We start from the raw sequence: 13,259 nt of genomic DNA, 5'->3' as shown, positions 1-13,259 counted from the left end.
TAAATTTCCGAATTTTCATCAAAACATGTTTACTTCGTTCCTAATCGATTCCTCATTTAAATTCATCTCTTGTCAGTCAGCAACTTTCCCCCATTCAGCTGTATCTTCCGCTGTATCAAAATGTGTGTCGAAAAAAGGTCAAAATTGCTCCATACTCTCTCTAATTACTCCTCGTTATCGTCGTGTTTCGTCGACATGAAAGACACAAAACACATTTTACGTTAATTGATAGATTACAATCTCATTGAGCGATTCGATACTTTTTTTTTTCGGGGTAAAAGTGCGGTGGATTGAAAACGTGCTTCGATGAAGATAAAGTTAATAAACCTATCAAACTCTTGTTCCAATTTCGACACACTTCATCTGTACACTCGGAAACAAAATGAAAAACTAAGAGGATCATTGATTCGTTCCAATTCATGCCATGCCACCGCATTCGTGCCAAGTCAAGCCAAAAGTTGTCGTTAAAATTTCGAGATATCGATGAGAGAGAAAAGGTATATGTCATCAAAAGTTATGTCAGTTTGTATTGTTGTCTTGGTGATTTTGTATTCCGTTCAATCATTGCAATCTTCGTCTCTCATCAATGTGTCAGGATTCTTTCTTTCTTTTTTTTTCCTCGTTTGTAAAGTAATGTCATGTCCTGTGCGAGACGAGCTAATAAAGTGGATTGGATTTGATTGCTTTGATTCGCACTTTGTTCCTTTTTTGATGTTCTCGGCAAAAGTTTTATGTGATCGATTTGCATAAAAGAGAGAACGAGAGAGACAGAGGGAGAGGAAAAAAATTAAACTAAAGTTTGAAGGGAACCACATAAAAGGCAAAATCACGCACCCCTTTTCCAACTTGCTAAAAGTGCTTTTGAGCTCGAGTGTGGTGTGGTAACCAACAAATTTAATTATCTTCCCTTTATCCAATGAACATTTTCTGATTTTCTCTCTCTCTCACTTGTGTCTAAAATTGGTTCACGTTTGTTCGAGAACATAAAAAGTTACACTTTTACATATAGGCTTTCGTCAGCTTTTTAACTGCAAATTAACACAATCAAGGTTTGGTTTTGATACGGATGATACGGAATAGACTGAATTTAAGCTATTGAGAGATGAACATTAACTTCAATTCTCAATAGATTAAAATCAGTCTATTTTGTGAGTGAAAACATAAAAGCGCAGAGAATTAGATTTTGAGAGCCCTGTAGAGCTAAGTTCTTCAAAAAAAGTTTAATAATTTGAAACATGACGGACTAAAAGTTATTTCTTGTCAACTTGGAACTATGAAGAAGTTTAAACTGACCTATAATGAAAATAAAAGTCAAGCTTTAAGCTTTCTTTAGGTCAATTTTCTCCATCTTTATAGATCCAAGTTTCCAAGAAATAACTTTTAGTCCGTCATGTTTAAAGCTAGTGTTTTTTTTTTGAAGAATTCAGCTCTACAGGACTCTCAAGACCTGAAGCTATGCTAAATTCTTATTCTAAAAGACTCAAACTTCCCATTAAAGTCTAGAAATAGTTTTTTACGAACTCATGGAATCAAATGAAGTCTTTTAAGGAGCTCTAAGGTCTTAAGAATGTTCCATAAGGCTTTATAATACTAACTTAAGACCTTAAAGTTGCCCAAGTTGCCTATTGAGGTCTGAAAATCTGTTTCGAAACCCTCTTTATTGAAGTATATCTCTTCAAGGTGACTTGAAGGTCAAACGTTAACTTTTAAGATTAAAAAATGCCCAAGTTACCTCTTGAGGACTGAAAATCTGTTTCGAAACCCTCTTTAGTGAAGTATATCTCTTCAAGGTGACTTGAAGGTCAAACGTTAACTTTTAAGATTAAAAAATGCTTTTAGAGACCTTTAGTATTTCATTTGTGATCAAAAATGATCTCTTGAAGCTTTATAAACTACTAAAGGACCCTTAGAAGATTTAAACTTGCATCTTGAAGTCTAAAATAGAAGTCTCGAGGTCTCATTAAACCTTAAACTATTGAAAAATTTTCAATATGGTCTAATTTACTTTTGAGTTTCTTCAATCTAGAAAATCTTAGATTTTTTAAGCCTTTGTCAATCATCAATCTGAAACAATAAAGAATTTTTAATTTCACTCGATTTGAGTATTTGTAAAGGATTATAATTGAAATTCTAGTTTTCAGTGTCGGAATAAAAAAAACTGATGAAAATGAAAGACAGAGAGCTTCGCAACCAAACCGACAGACACACAACAATCAAGCAAACAAGTTTAATTCTAATTAAAACGACACTTTAGACAAGACTCTTATCCTTGTCATTTCATCCTCGAATCGAAACCAGTCTCAATTGGCATACATTCAAGTCTTAAGATATTCATGCTTCGCTAGATTTTATTGAATTTATATATATGTATCTGCGTTTAGGCATATGTACAAAAAAACACATACACACACAGATAAATGTTTAAACATATTAAAAGCTAAATTTTCTCTCGAGTGAAGCAAGATGATGAGAAAGTTTCATACGTCTCACAATTGTCGACAAAACATATGCCTAAAGACGAAGTCGTACAATTTTCCTTTTACGGATTCGGATTTAAACAAATTTCGATATAAATAGGATAGATTTCCGTCTCTCGTTTATACATCAATTTTGTGTTTTATGGATTATTTTATAATAATAAATACAAACGAGAAATGCTCGGAGGAAGGTGATGCTTTTGCTAGACTTGAAAGAACGACGACGACGACGACGGAAAAGTGTCATTTGTGGGCGTTTGTTCCGAGAAACGTGTCTCGTTTTTCCACATTTAGCATCAATTTATGGGGAAATTGTCAGATGATATTTTCGAGTAATTGGCATTTGATTCCCGAGCTAATTTGGGGAAATTTAAAAATTAATTAGAACGAAAAATTACTGCGCAACAAATTTTTTAAAGTAAATATTTTTTTTAATTTCAATTAAGGCCGCTCCAAATTTTTTTTGAACTTTTTTTTTTGAAAATAAAAAAAAAAATTAAAAATTTCATCAAAATTGACCGATTTTTTACTTTTTCATATTCAAGGAATTTTACAAAATTATTTTAAATTTTTGTATTGAAAATTATTTTAACATGAATTTTCTTTTTAAATTTAAAATATAAACGCCATTTTTTTCAAATAAATTTGCTTGCACAGTCTTGAAACTAAATTTTTCTTAAAGATTTATTAAAATAAAGTATTGGGTATAAAATGGGCAAATTTTGGTATTAATACCCGTAGTTTTTTCTAAATATTTTCAATTTTACACAAATTAACAAATTATAGCTTTTCGAAAGGTTATGAAAGCTATATATTTTTATGTTATAGGCTTTTTTAATAAAAATAATAAACTAAAATTTTTAATTAATTTTAGACGAAATAATCATGTAGCTTTAAAATTTTAAATATATTATTTTGAAAATTAAGGCTTAAAAATGAGAGAACAAAAATTTTGGATACAATAAAAAATTAGTTTTTTTTGAAAAATTTATACAAAAAATATGTAAAAGCCTATAAAGCCTGAAAAGCCTAACACTAAAAGCCCGATTATATTTCATTAAGTTGCTTTATTAATTTCCAACAAGCTATAAATTGCATTGTGTAAAACTGAAAATATTTAGAAAAAACTGAAATCTCGAAAAAAATGCCCATTTTACAAACTTCAGACCTCAATATTTCTAATTAAAAAAATTTAAATTGTGCAAGCAAATTTATTTGAGGCTGTAATGGCGTGTAATATAAAATATAAAATAAAATAAATTTGATATTATTAAAATAAATTAAATTAATTATTAAAATAAAAATTATATATTTTTAAAAATTTTAATTAAAAATAGTAAACTAACATTTTTATATAATTTGAACGAAATAATCAATTTTAAATAATTAAATAAATTTAATTTTATTTTTTTTTTAATTTATTAAATAAATTTGTATTAAAAATAAAAAAATAACTATTTCGTTTAAATTTTTTAAAAATTTTAACTTTCAATTTTTGATTATAATACTAACTTAATTTAAAAATAATTTACATTTAAAAAATTAATCAAAAATTCAATTAAAAATTAATTTCAAAATTAAAAAATCAAAACTATAATTAATAAATTCAATTTAATTTGAATTAAAAAAAATATTTTATTTAAATTAATTAATTTTCAATTTAATTTAATTTGAAATGAAAAAAATTATTTTCTTATATTTACTAAAATTTTATTTTTTATTTATTTTACGTGCCAAAATATTTCAGCCCAGTGCATATTTTAAATTTTATTTCTTTCTTTAAAAAAGTTAAAAATAATTTTATTGATCAAAAATCAACCTAAAACTGTCAATATTTTTCCCAAAACAATAAAACTTACCAAAATTTATTAATTTTTAACCAACTTAAATGTATTTTCGAAATTTAAATTTACTTTGCTGTCGGCCATCGATTTTCATCTGAAAGCCAATTAACAAACTTTGGTCCGTTACCAGGCGTTTCCATGCCGCACAAAATCTCATTAATATTTAAAAACATTTTCCGTTCCGCAAATGTCGCATCGCAGTCGTAAACTAGAAGTCTCCTCAGGAAACTCATTTGCACAAAAAATAATAAGTGTCTGTCGACGTGGAAGAAAATCGAGAAAAAATACGAAAAAAAAACTTAATGAGAAAAATTAACTTTTTGTGCTTTTTACGTGAATCAATAAAGAAGAAGAAGAACTTGAACATTTAATCGGAAACTGTGTGTCATGTGTGCGATTTTCCGTTCTTCAGGGACACCACATTACTTCAAATACGTTTTTTTTTTCTTCCTTTCGCAGACAAATCGATTGACTTCTTTCAAAAGGAGCTTTCATGCGATTTTTTTCGATTTTCATGTTTGTCAGTCGTCGTCTTCGTCGTAATTCGTAGAGTTACGCTCGCTACGTTCCTGACTGACACAATAATCGCACACAGACCGTTGCCAATTACCATTTCTCGTAACTTTTTTTTTCGGCAGTCGACGAGGATATGGATTAGTAAGTATCAGAGTGCCACAAAAAAAAAGTACGGAAAAAAATAAATACACAAGAGATCGCACAAAAAGTTAATGCTTTAAGGCAATATGTATAATCAAGATTGTAAATAAATGAGAAATCTAGACAGTTTTTACATGTTTATGGAGTGCTTTCACGATTTTTGTGTGTGTGGGTGATATAGTTCGTGTCTCTGTGAAGCAAAGTTGACTTTACGAAAATTGATTTTCTGCTTATTTTAGCACATGTGAGGTTTGCTGAGGTTGAACTGTGTCAGTGAAGAGCAAAAAAAAATATTTGAGGCTTAAAAGTGTTTAGAATTAAATGCTGGTAATTTATTTTAAATTTAATTCCGATTTAAAATTTAAATAATAAATTGTCATTAAATAGCTTTAGGACGGATTTTGAGGTTAAATTGAATTATTTAAAAATTTTTAAAAAATAAATTAATTGAGATTTTAAATTTTTGAGACATTTAATGATTTTTATGGCATTTTTGTTTTTAATTTAATTTTTAAATTTAATTTTTTTTTAATTTTTAATTTATTTTAATCATTTTTTTATATATTTTTTCAATACAAATATTTATTTAATTTTTTTTTACTTTTAATGAATTTTTTTTATTTTTTTTTTCTCAGTTAATTATTTGTATTTTTATCGTAATATATTTTTTTCATCTTTTGTTTGATTTTTAAAAATTTTTGAATTATTTTTTTTATTTAAATTAATTTTAAATTTTAATTTAATTTTATTTATTTTAATTTAATTTAATTTTTCTTTTTAATTTAAAAATTTTTTTTTATATTTTGTTTAAATAAAAAAAATATTTAAAATTTAATTTTATTAATTTTTTATTTTTTTTTTACATAAATAATTTATTTTTTTTAAATATTTTTTTAATCCAGTAGATTTATTTACTTTTACATTTAATTTATTATTTTTACATATTTTTTTTATTTTTACGAAATTCTTGCTTATGAATTTAGCATATTTTATTTATTTAATTTTAATTCATTTTAATTTAATTTTTAAAAATTTATTTTTTTATTTATTTATTTAATTTTATTTTAATTTTTTTATTTAAATTTTAATTTTTTTTTTATGATATTTTTTTAATCTTTTTATACTTTTTTAGATAATTATTTGTATTTTTACCTAAATCTAATTTTCTCATAATTTATTTATTTTTTTAAATATTTAAAAAAAATTTGCTTAATTTAATTAAATTTATTTTGTTAATTTAATTTAAATTTTATTTTTTTTTAATTATTTATTTAATTTTTTTTCTTAAAATTCTATAAATTTTCTACACAATTTTCTACGATTTTGAACAAAATCTCCTCTTAAAATTCCATTTCCATTCAAACTCATACAAAAATCCGGCAATAAAAGTCAATTGCACATTAATTACATCGAGAGAGAGAGACAAAAAAAAAACTTTTTCAAATCCCATGTAAATCCTACGAGAACCACATTTGTCGAGAATATTCAATTGAAAGACACAATATTTATGTGCCACTGGGAGTTGCCTCTTTTCGCTTGCAATCCGCACGAAAATTCATGACGATGCTCTAAAACAAGGCAAACTCAATAATTTTTTGCATACGTTATCAATTTTCCAAGAAGATACAGGTTAAGGTCGTGCTCGAGAGTGAACGAGAGAAAACACAAGCGAAACGAACCAATCGATATTATTTTGATGACGACGTGCGAAACGAATTTGCGGTAAATCTTTCGGACATTCCCAACGTGAAGCAGAGTGGGTTCTTTGTGGATTGCGAAGTGATGTATTATGCAAGACGCACATGAGAGTAAATAAAAAGTGAATTAACGTCAATAATGATAAATAATTTGGGAAAGTCTGTTGTCTCAAGAGGATAAAAGGAACATTGGGAACCCACGGAAAATGAAAGTTAGAACAGAATTTTATTGTTTTTGTATTTTCACCCACGCAAAAAAAGAGAAATAATCGAAAATGTGGGTTTTGTTATAATTGTTTTTACTCTATCTAAGAAAAAGGATTAAAATTTATTAGGTAAAAATGTTTAAAAATAATTCATAAAAAAATAAAAATATTTTCAAAAAATAATGAAAATTAAAAATAATATAAAAGGTACCTAATAAAAATAATTAATTTTAAATTAATTAATATTGATTATTAAAAAAAAAAAATTTTTTTTGGCAAAATTTATTTATTTATTTTTATTTTTTTTAATTAACTGATTTTTTAAAAATTTCGAAAAATTATTTTTACTCAAATTGTAGTTTTATAAAAATTATAAATAAAAAAATTAAATTAAATTTCAAATTTATTATTTTTATAATTAATTTTTTATTTGAATTTAATTTTTAATTTTAATTTATTTAATTAATTATAATTTTTATTTATAGATTAAAAGCTCAAAAGCTTTTTTTGAAAAAAATCTTTAAAGTTTTATTAATTTTTCAAATTTTAGCTATTTAAATTTTTTTTAACTTGGAAAATATTATTTTCAATTTTTATTTTGTTTTATAATTTTCTTAAATTTACTGAAATATTCATATAAATTATTAATTATTTTTATAATACTTGTACAAAACTTAGATTTTAGTGAACTAATAATTTATAAAATTTTAATTAATTATTTTTTTTATTATTTAAAATTATTATTAAAATTATTTAAAAATTAAATTAAATTAAAAAAATTAAAATTATTAAATAATTTTTTTATTATTTATTTAAAAATTAAAAGTTTTTTTCCTTATCCCAAAATTCTCGAAAAAAAAAGTTTGAGGCTTAAAAATTGTTTAAAATTAAATACTGTTAATTTATTTTAAATTTAATTTTGATTTAAAATTTAAATAATAATGAATTTTGAGGTTAAATTTTTGAGACATTCAATGATTTTTAATGCATTTTTGTTCTTTTTAAAAATATTTATTTATTTTAATTATTTTATATTTTTTTAAATTTTTTTTTAATTTAAATATTTATTTAATTTTTTTATTATTTTTATTTTTAATGAAATTTTTTTAAACCTTGTAGATTTTTTAACTTTCTCAGTTAATTATTTGTATTTTTACCGTAATTAAAACTTGATATTTTTGACGAATTTTCAACATTTTCACAAAAGCTTAAAATTCTCCATAAATTTTTTATCCCAACCCACAAAATTTAGATTTTCCCATTTAAAACCTTTCCAAGAACTGAACAATGGACAAAAGACGATGAACAAGAAAAAACTTTTACTTGTTGGTTTTGTATTAAAATATCGCGCTCACACACACATAAATTCTCCGAGTCTCGAGTTGCGAAGTGTATTTTGCCATTTTTTTGTTGTTCCTTGCGACTCGTTGTGTTCTCGAAACGGAAAATACTTTAACAATGTTTGTGTTGTGACAGTCACACGAGCATGCAGAAAGCATGAAAAACCGTAAAATTATGTCATGAGTGTGCAATCAATATTTCGGTGACGTGACTCACGTCTCCTTTCTTCGTTTCGTTTATTTATTTATTTTTCGTATGTGAAGAAAATTGAAGAAAAATTCCATAAAAATTCAGTTTTAAAGCAAAAAATTGAAAATTTAAAAAAACTGCAGATTTTTGTCGGAATTCAAGGAAAAATCACGCCTTGACACGTTCACATCTAATAAGATGCATGATTATTTTTGTGCTTTTAAGGTCATTCGTCGTCGGCTGGCGAAAATGAACAGAAAAGCAGAAAATCCGATAATTTTCATGGCAATGTTCAATGACGACGACGACGACGAGAAGACAAGACTTTCCTTATGACGACGATAATAATAATAACAATAAACGAGGACAAAAACACGGCAAAAAAAATCCTAATTTTCCTTTTTTCTCTTTTTTTTCGTTTTTTTCTCCGCAGTACCAACGATGGTGGAAGCAGTTTTGGGTAAAACGACAACTTTGCCGTGCGACATCGAGCCCGAAATTCAGAACGATCGTGTTTATATGGTGTTGTGGTTTCGTGAAAATACCGGAAAACCACTTTATAGGTAAGTCTATCTATCGGCATCAATATTTTAACCCCAAAAAGAAAATGTGAGATAGAGACAAAACTATGAAAAATGCATGTTTCGCAAGCTAAAATATCAAAAAATTCAAGAATATGGATGGAGGAAATATTTTGAAATGTACACTGGGTTTAAATTTCAGAATTTGCATTGGGCCAAAATTTTAAAATGTGCATAGGGGCAAAATTTCTGAATGTCTATTGGGACAAAATCTTGAAATGTGTGAAAAAACACGAAAATTTTATCCCAATGCACATTTTAAAATATTGTCCCAATGCACATTTGTATCATTGTCATTAGGACATATTCTGAATTTTCTCCCAGTTGACATTTGAAAATTTTCCTCAATGCACATTTTGAATTTTAGTCCCAGTTCACAATCTAAAATTTTTTCCCAATGCACAATCTGAATTTTTTGTCCCAATTCACATTCTAATCTAGTAAATTTTCATGTCTCACGAATATTTTATCTTTCGAAACATGAATTTTTCATTGCAAAGGATCATCAAAGATGATAATAATAACAACAAATTTTCCGATAAAGTACACACAAGAAACTGACCGGTATAAATGTATGACAAGGGAACCATTTGTGTGCCTGGCAAAAGCTGCATAAATGCGTGTTGCATGTTTGATTCAATTTTTCATGTGCAGCAGAAGGCAACATGATGCCTTGTGCTTGTCCAAAAGACGACCAACGATGCACGATCCAAAAAGTGGTAGCACAAGGCAATAATAATAATTTTACCTTTGACTAATATTTTAAAATATTCATAAACTTTCTTTTTGTGTGTCATACAAAACTTTTTTTTTCTCTCTTCGTCTCTCTTGCTCTGTGTTTGCCTCCGTTTGGCTAGTTAAAATATCAAAAGAGAGGCATTTAAAAGGCGTTGTAGAAGAAAAATTTGCATTTTTCTACCTTTTTAACTTGTTTGAGGGACATTCTTGTTTTGAGATTAGTCTTTCGAGTAAAATTTTATTTAAAAAAAAAATCAAAAGTGTCATAATTTTTTAAGATTTGAAATTATTTTGATTTGTTTTTAATTTCAAAACTTAAAAAATTAATTAACTTTTTTTAAAAAATAATAATTTATCAACTAATTTTCATAAATTATTTTTATTTTTTTTTTATTTTATTAATTAATATTTATTGATTTTAATTTAATTTTATTTATTTAATTTTATTAAAAAAATACAAAAAAAAATTTCTTTTTTAGATTTAATTTAAATAAATAAATTTATTTGTTAATAATTTAATTTTAATTTGATAATTTTACGTAAAATAACGAATCATTTAAAAAAATATTTTTTTTATCTTTTTAAGAAAAATCATTAAATTTTTTATCATTAAATTTATTTTTTGTTTCAAATGATTTGTTATTTTACGTAAAATTATCAAATTGAATTAAATTATTATTAACAAATAAATTTATTTGTTTTCGATTTAAATAAAATTTAAATTTTTTTAATAAAATTTTTAATAAATATTAATTAATAAAAAAAATAATTTATGATAATTAGTTGATAAATTATTATTAAAAAAAAAATAATTAATTTGTAAGTTTTGAAATTAAAAATAAATCAAAATAATTTAATACATTAAAATAATTAATTTTTGAATTTTTTCTATATATATTTTAAAACTAAAAAAATGCGAAATTATTCGAAAATAATTCGTTAAATTAAAACGAAACAAATGCTTTTATCCCTCAACGATGACTTTCAAAAAATTTAATTTGAACGAAATATAGAATTAACTCATAATTCGCTACTGGCTCTTCGTTTTTTATAACAAGTCGGACATCATTTATCCGAGTCACGATCCCACTCTAATCCTATTAAAACCTACAAAGCACAGTTTTTCTTCTTTCGCCAAACCTGAACGTTAATAAAAAAAAAACTTGAATGCATTCACGTTGAATAATAAAGAAAAGCCACACTACAAATGCATCTCTTCTCGTTAAACAAATTTCAATAAAAAAAAATCCGAGGAAGAAGAAAAAAGAATCATAAAAACATTTGTACAAGCACGAGGGGCGAAAAAAATGAAAGAAAAGTAGTAGACCAAAGTATATTAAAAGTTGATGCATAACTTGCATAATAATAAATTTTATGTGTGAGTATATCTTTGCTCTGTACATGGACAAGTTTAATGCTTTTTATGTTTTTTTTTTCAAATATAAATCTTAATAATAAAAAAATCAGAAAAAAGTAGTCGTGAAAGTGTACGTGATTCCTACTTTTTTTGTGTGGAATAGAAAATGAAGGAAAAAAGTTGAAACAAAAGGAATTAGAGATGCAAATAACTAGAAAATATTCTGATTTTGAGAAAGAGATTTGCTGACGAGGAATTTTTTTTTATTGCTCAATGTTTTGTAAAGTTTGTGTCGGGAAATATTTCAAAGTTGCCTCAAAGGCTGAATTTAAAAAAGTAGGTCAGTAGGTTGAGCTAAGAAAGATTTGAAGGTTATGTTTAGATTTTAAGTTTTTAAAAATTATACTTTTAATTTTGGCGCCAAAATAAATTTGAAAAATATATTCCAATATGGCGACTTTATATTGGCGCCAAATTCGATTTTTTCATTTTTAAACAAATTTTATCAAGATTAAGCATTGATTTGGACTTTTTTACATTTTTAATAAGAAAAGATATAAATTTAAAAAAATAATTAAAACAGTACGAAAATTATAAAAACAGGGCTGCCAAAAAATTACAAAACAAAAAATGTTTGATTTTAAAAATAAAAAAAATTAAGATCTTAAAAAATAAGATCTTATAATCGGAGTAAAACTTATTGAAAATTTGTTGAAGTATAAAAAGGGATTACCATTTAAATAATTAATATTTTGTGTGATCTTGATCTATTTGTCGATCTGTACTCGCCCTCTGGTGTCAGGTTTTGGAACCACCAAAACTATTTAAATTCATTTTTTAATGAAAAAAGTTCATAATGTAATAATAAATAAATTAAATAAAAATAATTAAATAAATAAATTAAATTAAATAATTTAAATTAATAAACTTAATTAAAAAAAAAATAGAAAATAAAATTTAAAAAAGTAAATATCAACACGAAACATATTTTTAAAGTCACTTGTTCATTTTGTGATAAAAAAAATATTTAATAAAAACTGAAATGAGTGTTAAAATTTGCTCTCGTAATAAGAGTCTCTATAAAAGTTTACAACTCAAACAGTCAAATAATTTTTTTCCTCTAAAAAAAATATAAAATTACAAAATCCTCGCACTAAAAAAAGTAAATTTATCTCACAAAATTCTGGATCACCATTATTAAAAAAAATAAAGCTATTAAAAACTTTTTAAATCCTTTTAAAAACATTTCTCAGCCTTTTGTTTACTCCAAGCTTTCAATAATAATTTAATTTACCTGTTAAAAAATCATCCATTTACCTCCGCGCATCCCTCAAACAAGGAAGTAATAAACGAGGGTAAATTTTCCGTGAAATAAAAGTTAATTATGTACTTTTTCACACACAAACATTAAACCTTCGCATTTCTTCCGACAGAATTGATTCCTCTTTAACAGTGATTAACATAATTATAATTGCATTAAATCTCTCTCTTCATCTTCTTCCTGCCATCAACATCAACGAAGCAACAACAAATAAACATTATTCTGATTCCGTCGTCGCACACAAGCAGAGATTTACCCCGAAAGCTGTACTAGTTGACGATGATGAGAACATATTCAGAGAGCTAACTCGTTATATAAATATAAATAAGAAGCATGAGAAAGTTTTTTGCACTAATAGTGCGTTGCTTATTTTTTGTTGAATTTGTTTTCTCATGTGAAAGGAACACTTCACGATGAATTTGTTGAACTTGGAGAAGATTCCTGCTGTAGTTTTTGCTTTTGTAGTGAATATAAAGGTGACGTGATGTGATAAAAACTGATAATTTACAAAAAAAAAAACTTTAAAAGTAGTAAAATTGTGCGAGAAAAAAAACTTGATTTTCGTAACGAGAAAGTTGTGTCAAGCAGATTGTAATGCAATTACTTTTAAATTCGTCAAAAAGTTTATTTTACGAGGTGATTTGATACAAGGGTTGGAAAAAGTTTTTTTTTAACTGAAATTTATTGGTTTCATCATTTTATGAATTTATACGACTTTTTTTTGTCGATATTCCATATTTAAAAAAAAATTTCTCCCCAAAGTCTTAGAATTGTTATAATTTTTTTAAAAACACTTAAAATCTAAAAAAAACTTCTGTTTTAAATTTTTAAACATTTTTTACCCCAATGCA

General features: G+C 25.1%; 1 protein-coding gene across 1 annotated transcript in view; it reads left to right on the top strand.

Moving 5' to 3' along the window:
• LOC134835190 (uncharacterized) overlaps positions 1 to 13,259 on the top strand; it is a 116,902-nt gene that overhangs the window by 31,769 nt on the left and 71,874 nt on the right. The window contains exon 4 of the mRNA XM_063850061.1: positions 8,845 to 8,974. Within this exon, the coding sequence (XP_063706131.1) occupies positions 8,845 to 8,974 (130 nt within the window). The remainder of the gene's footprint in view (positions 1 to 8,844; positions 8,975 to 13,259) is intronic.

The sequence above is a fragment of the Culicoides brevitarsis genome, chromosome 3 (genome assembly GCF_036172545.1).
Source record: "Culicoides brevitarsis isolate CSIRO-B50_1 chromosome 3, AGI_CSIRO_Cbre_v1, whole genome shotgun sequence".
NCBI lineage: Eukaryota > Metazoa > Arthropoda > Insecta > Diptera > Ceratopogonidae > Culicoides > Culicoides brevitarsis.
Note: the sequence above shows the minus strand (reverse complement) of the source record. Positions and strands in the feature narration are given on the sequence as shown.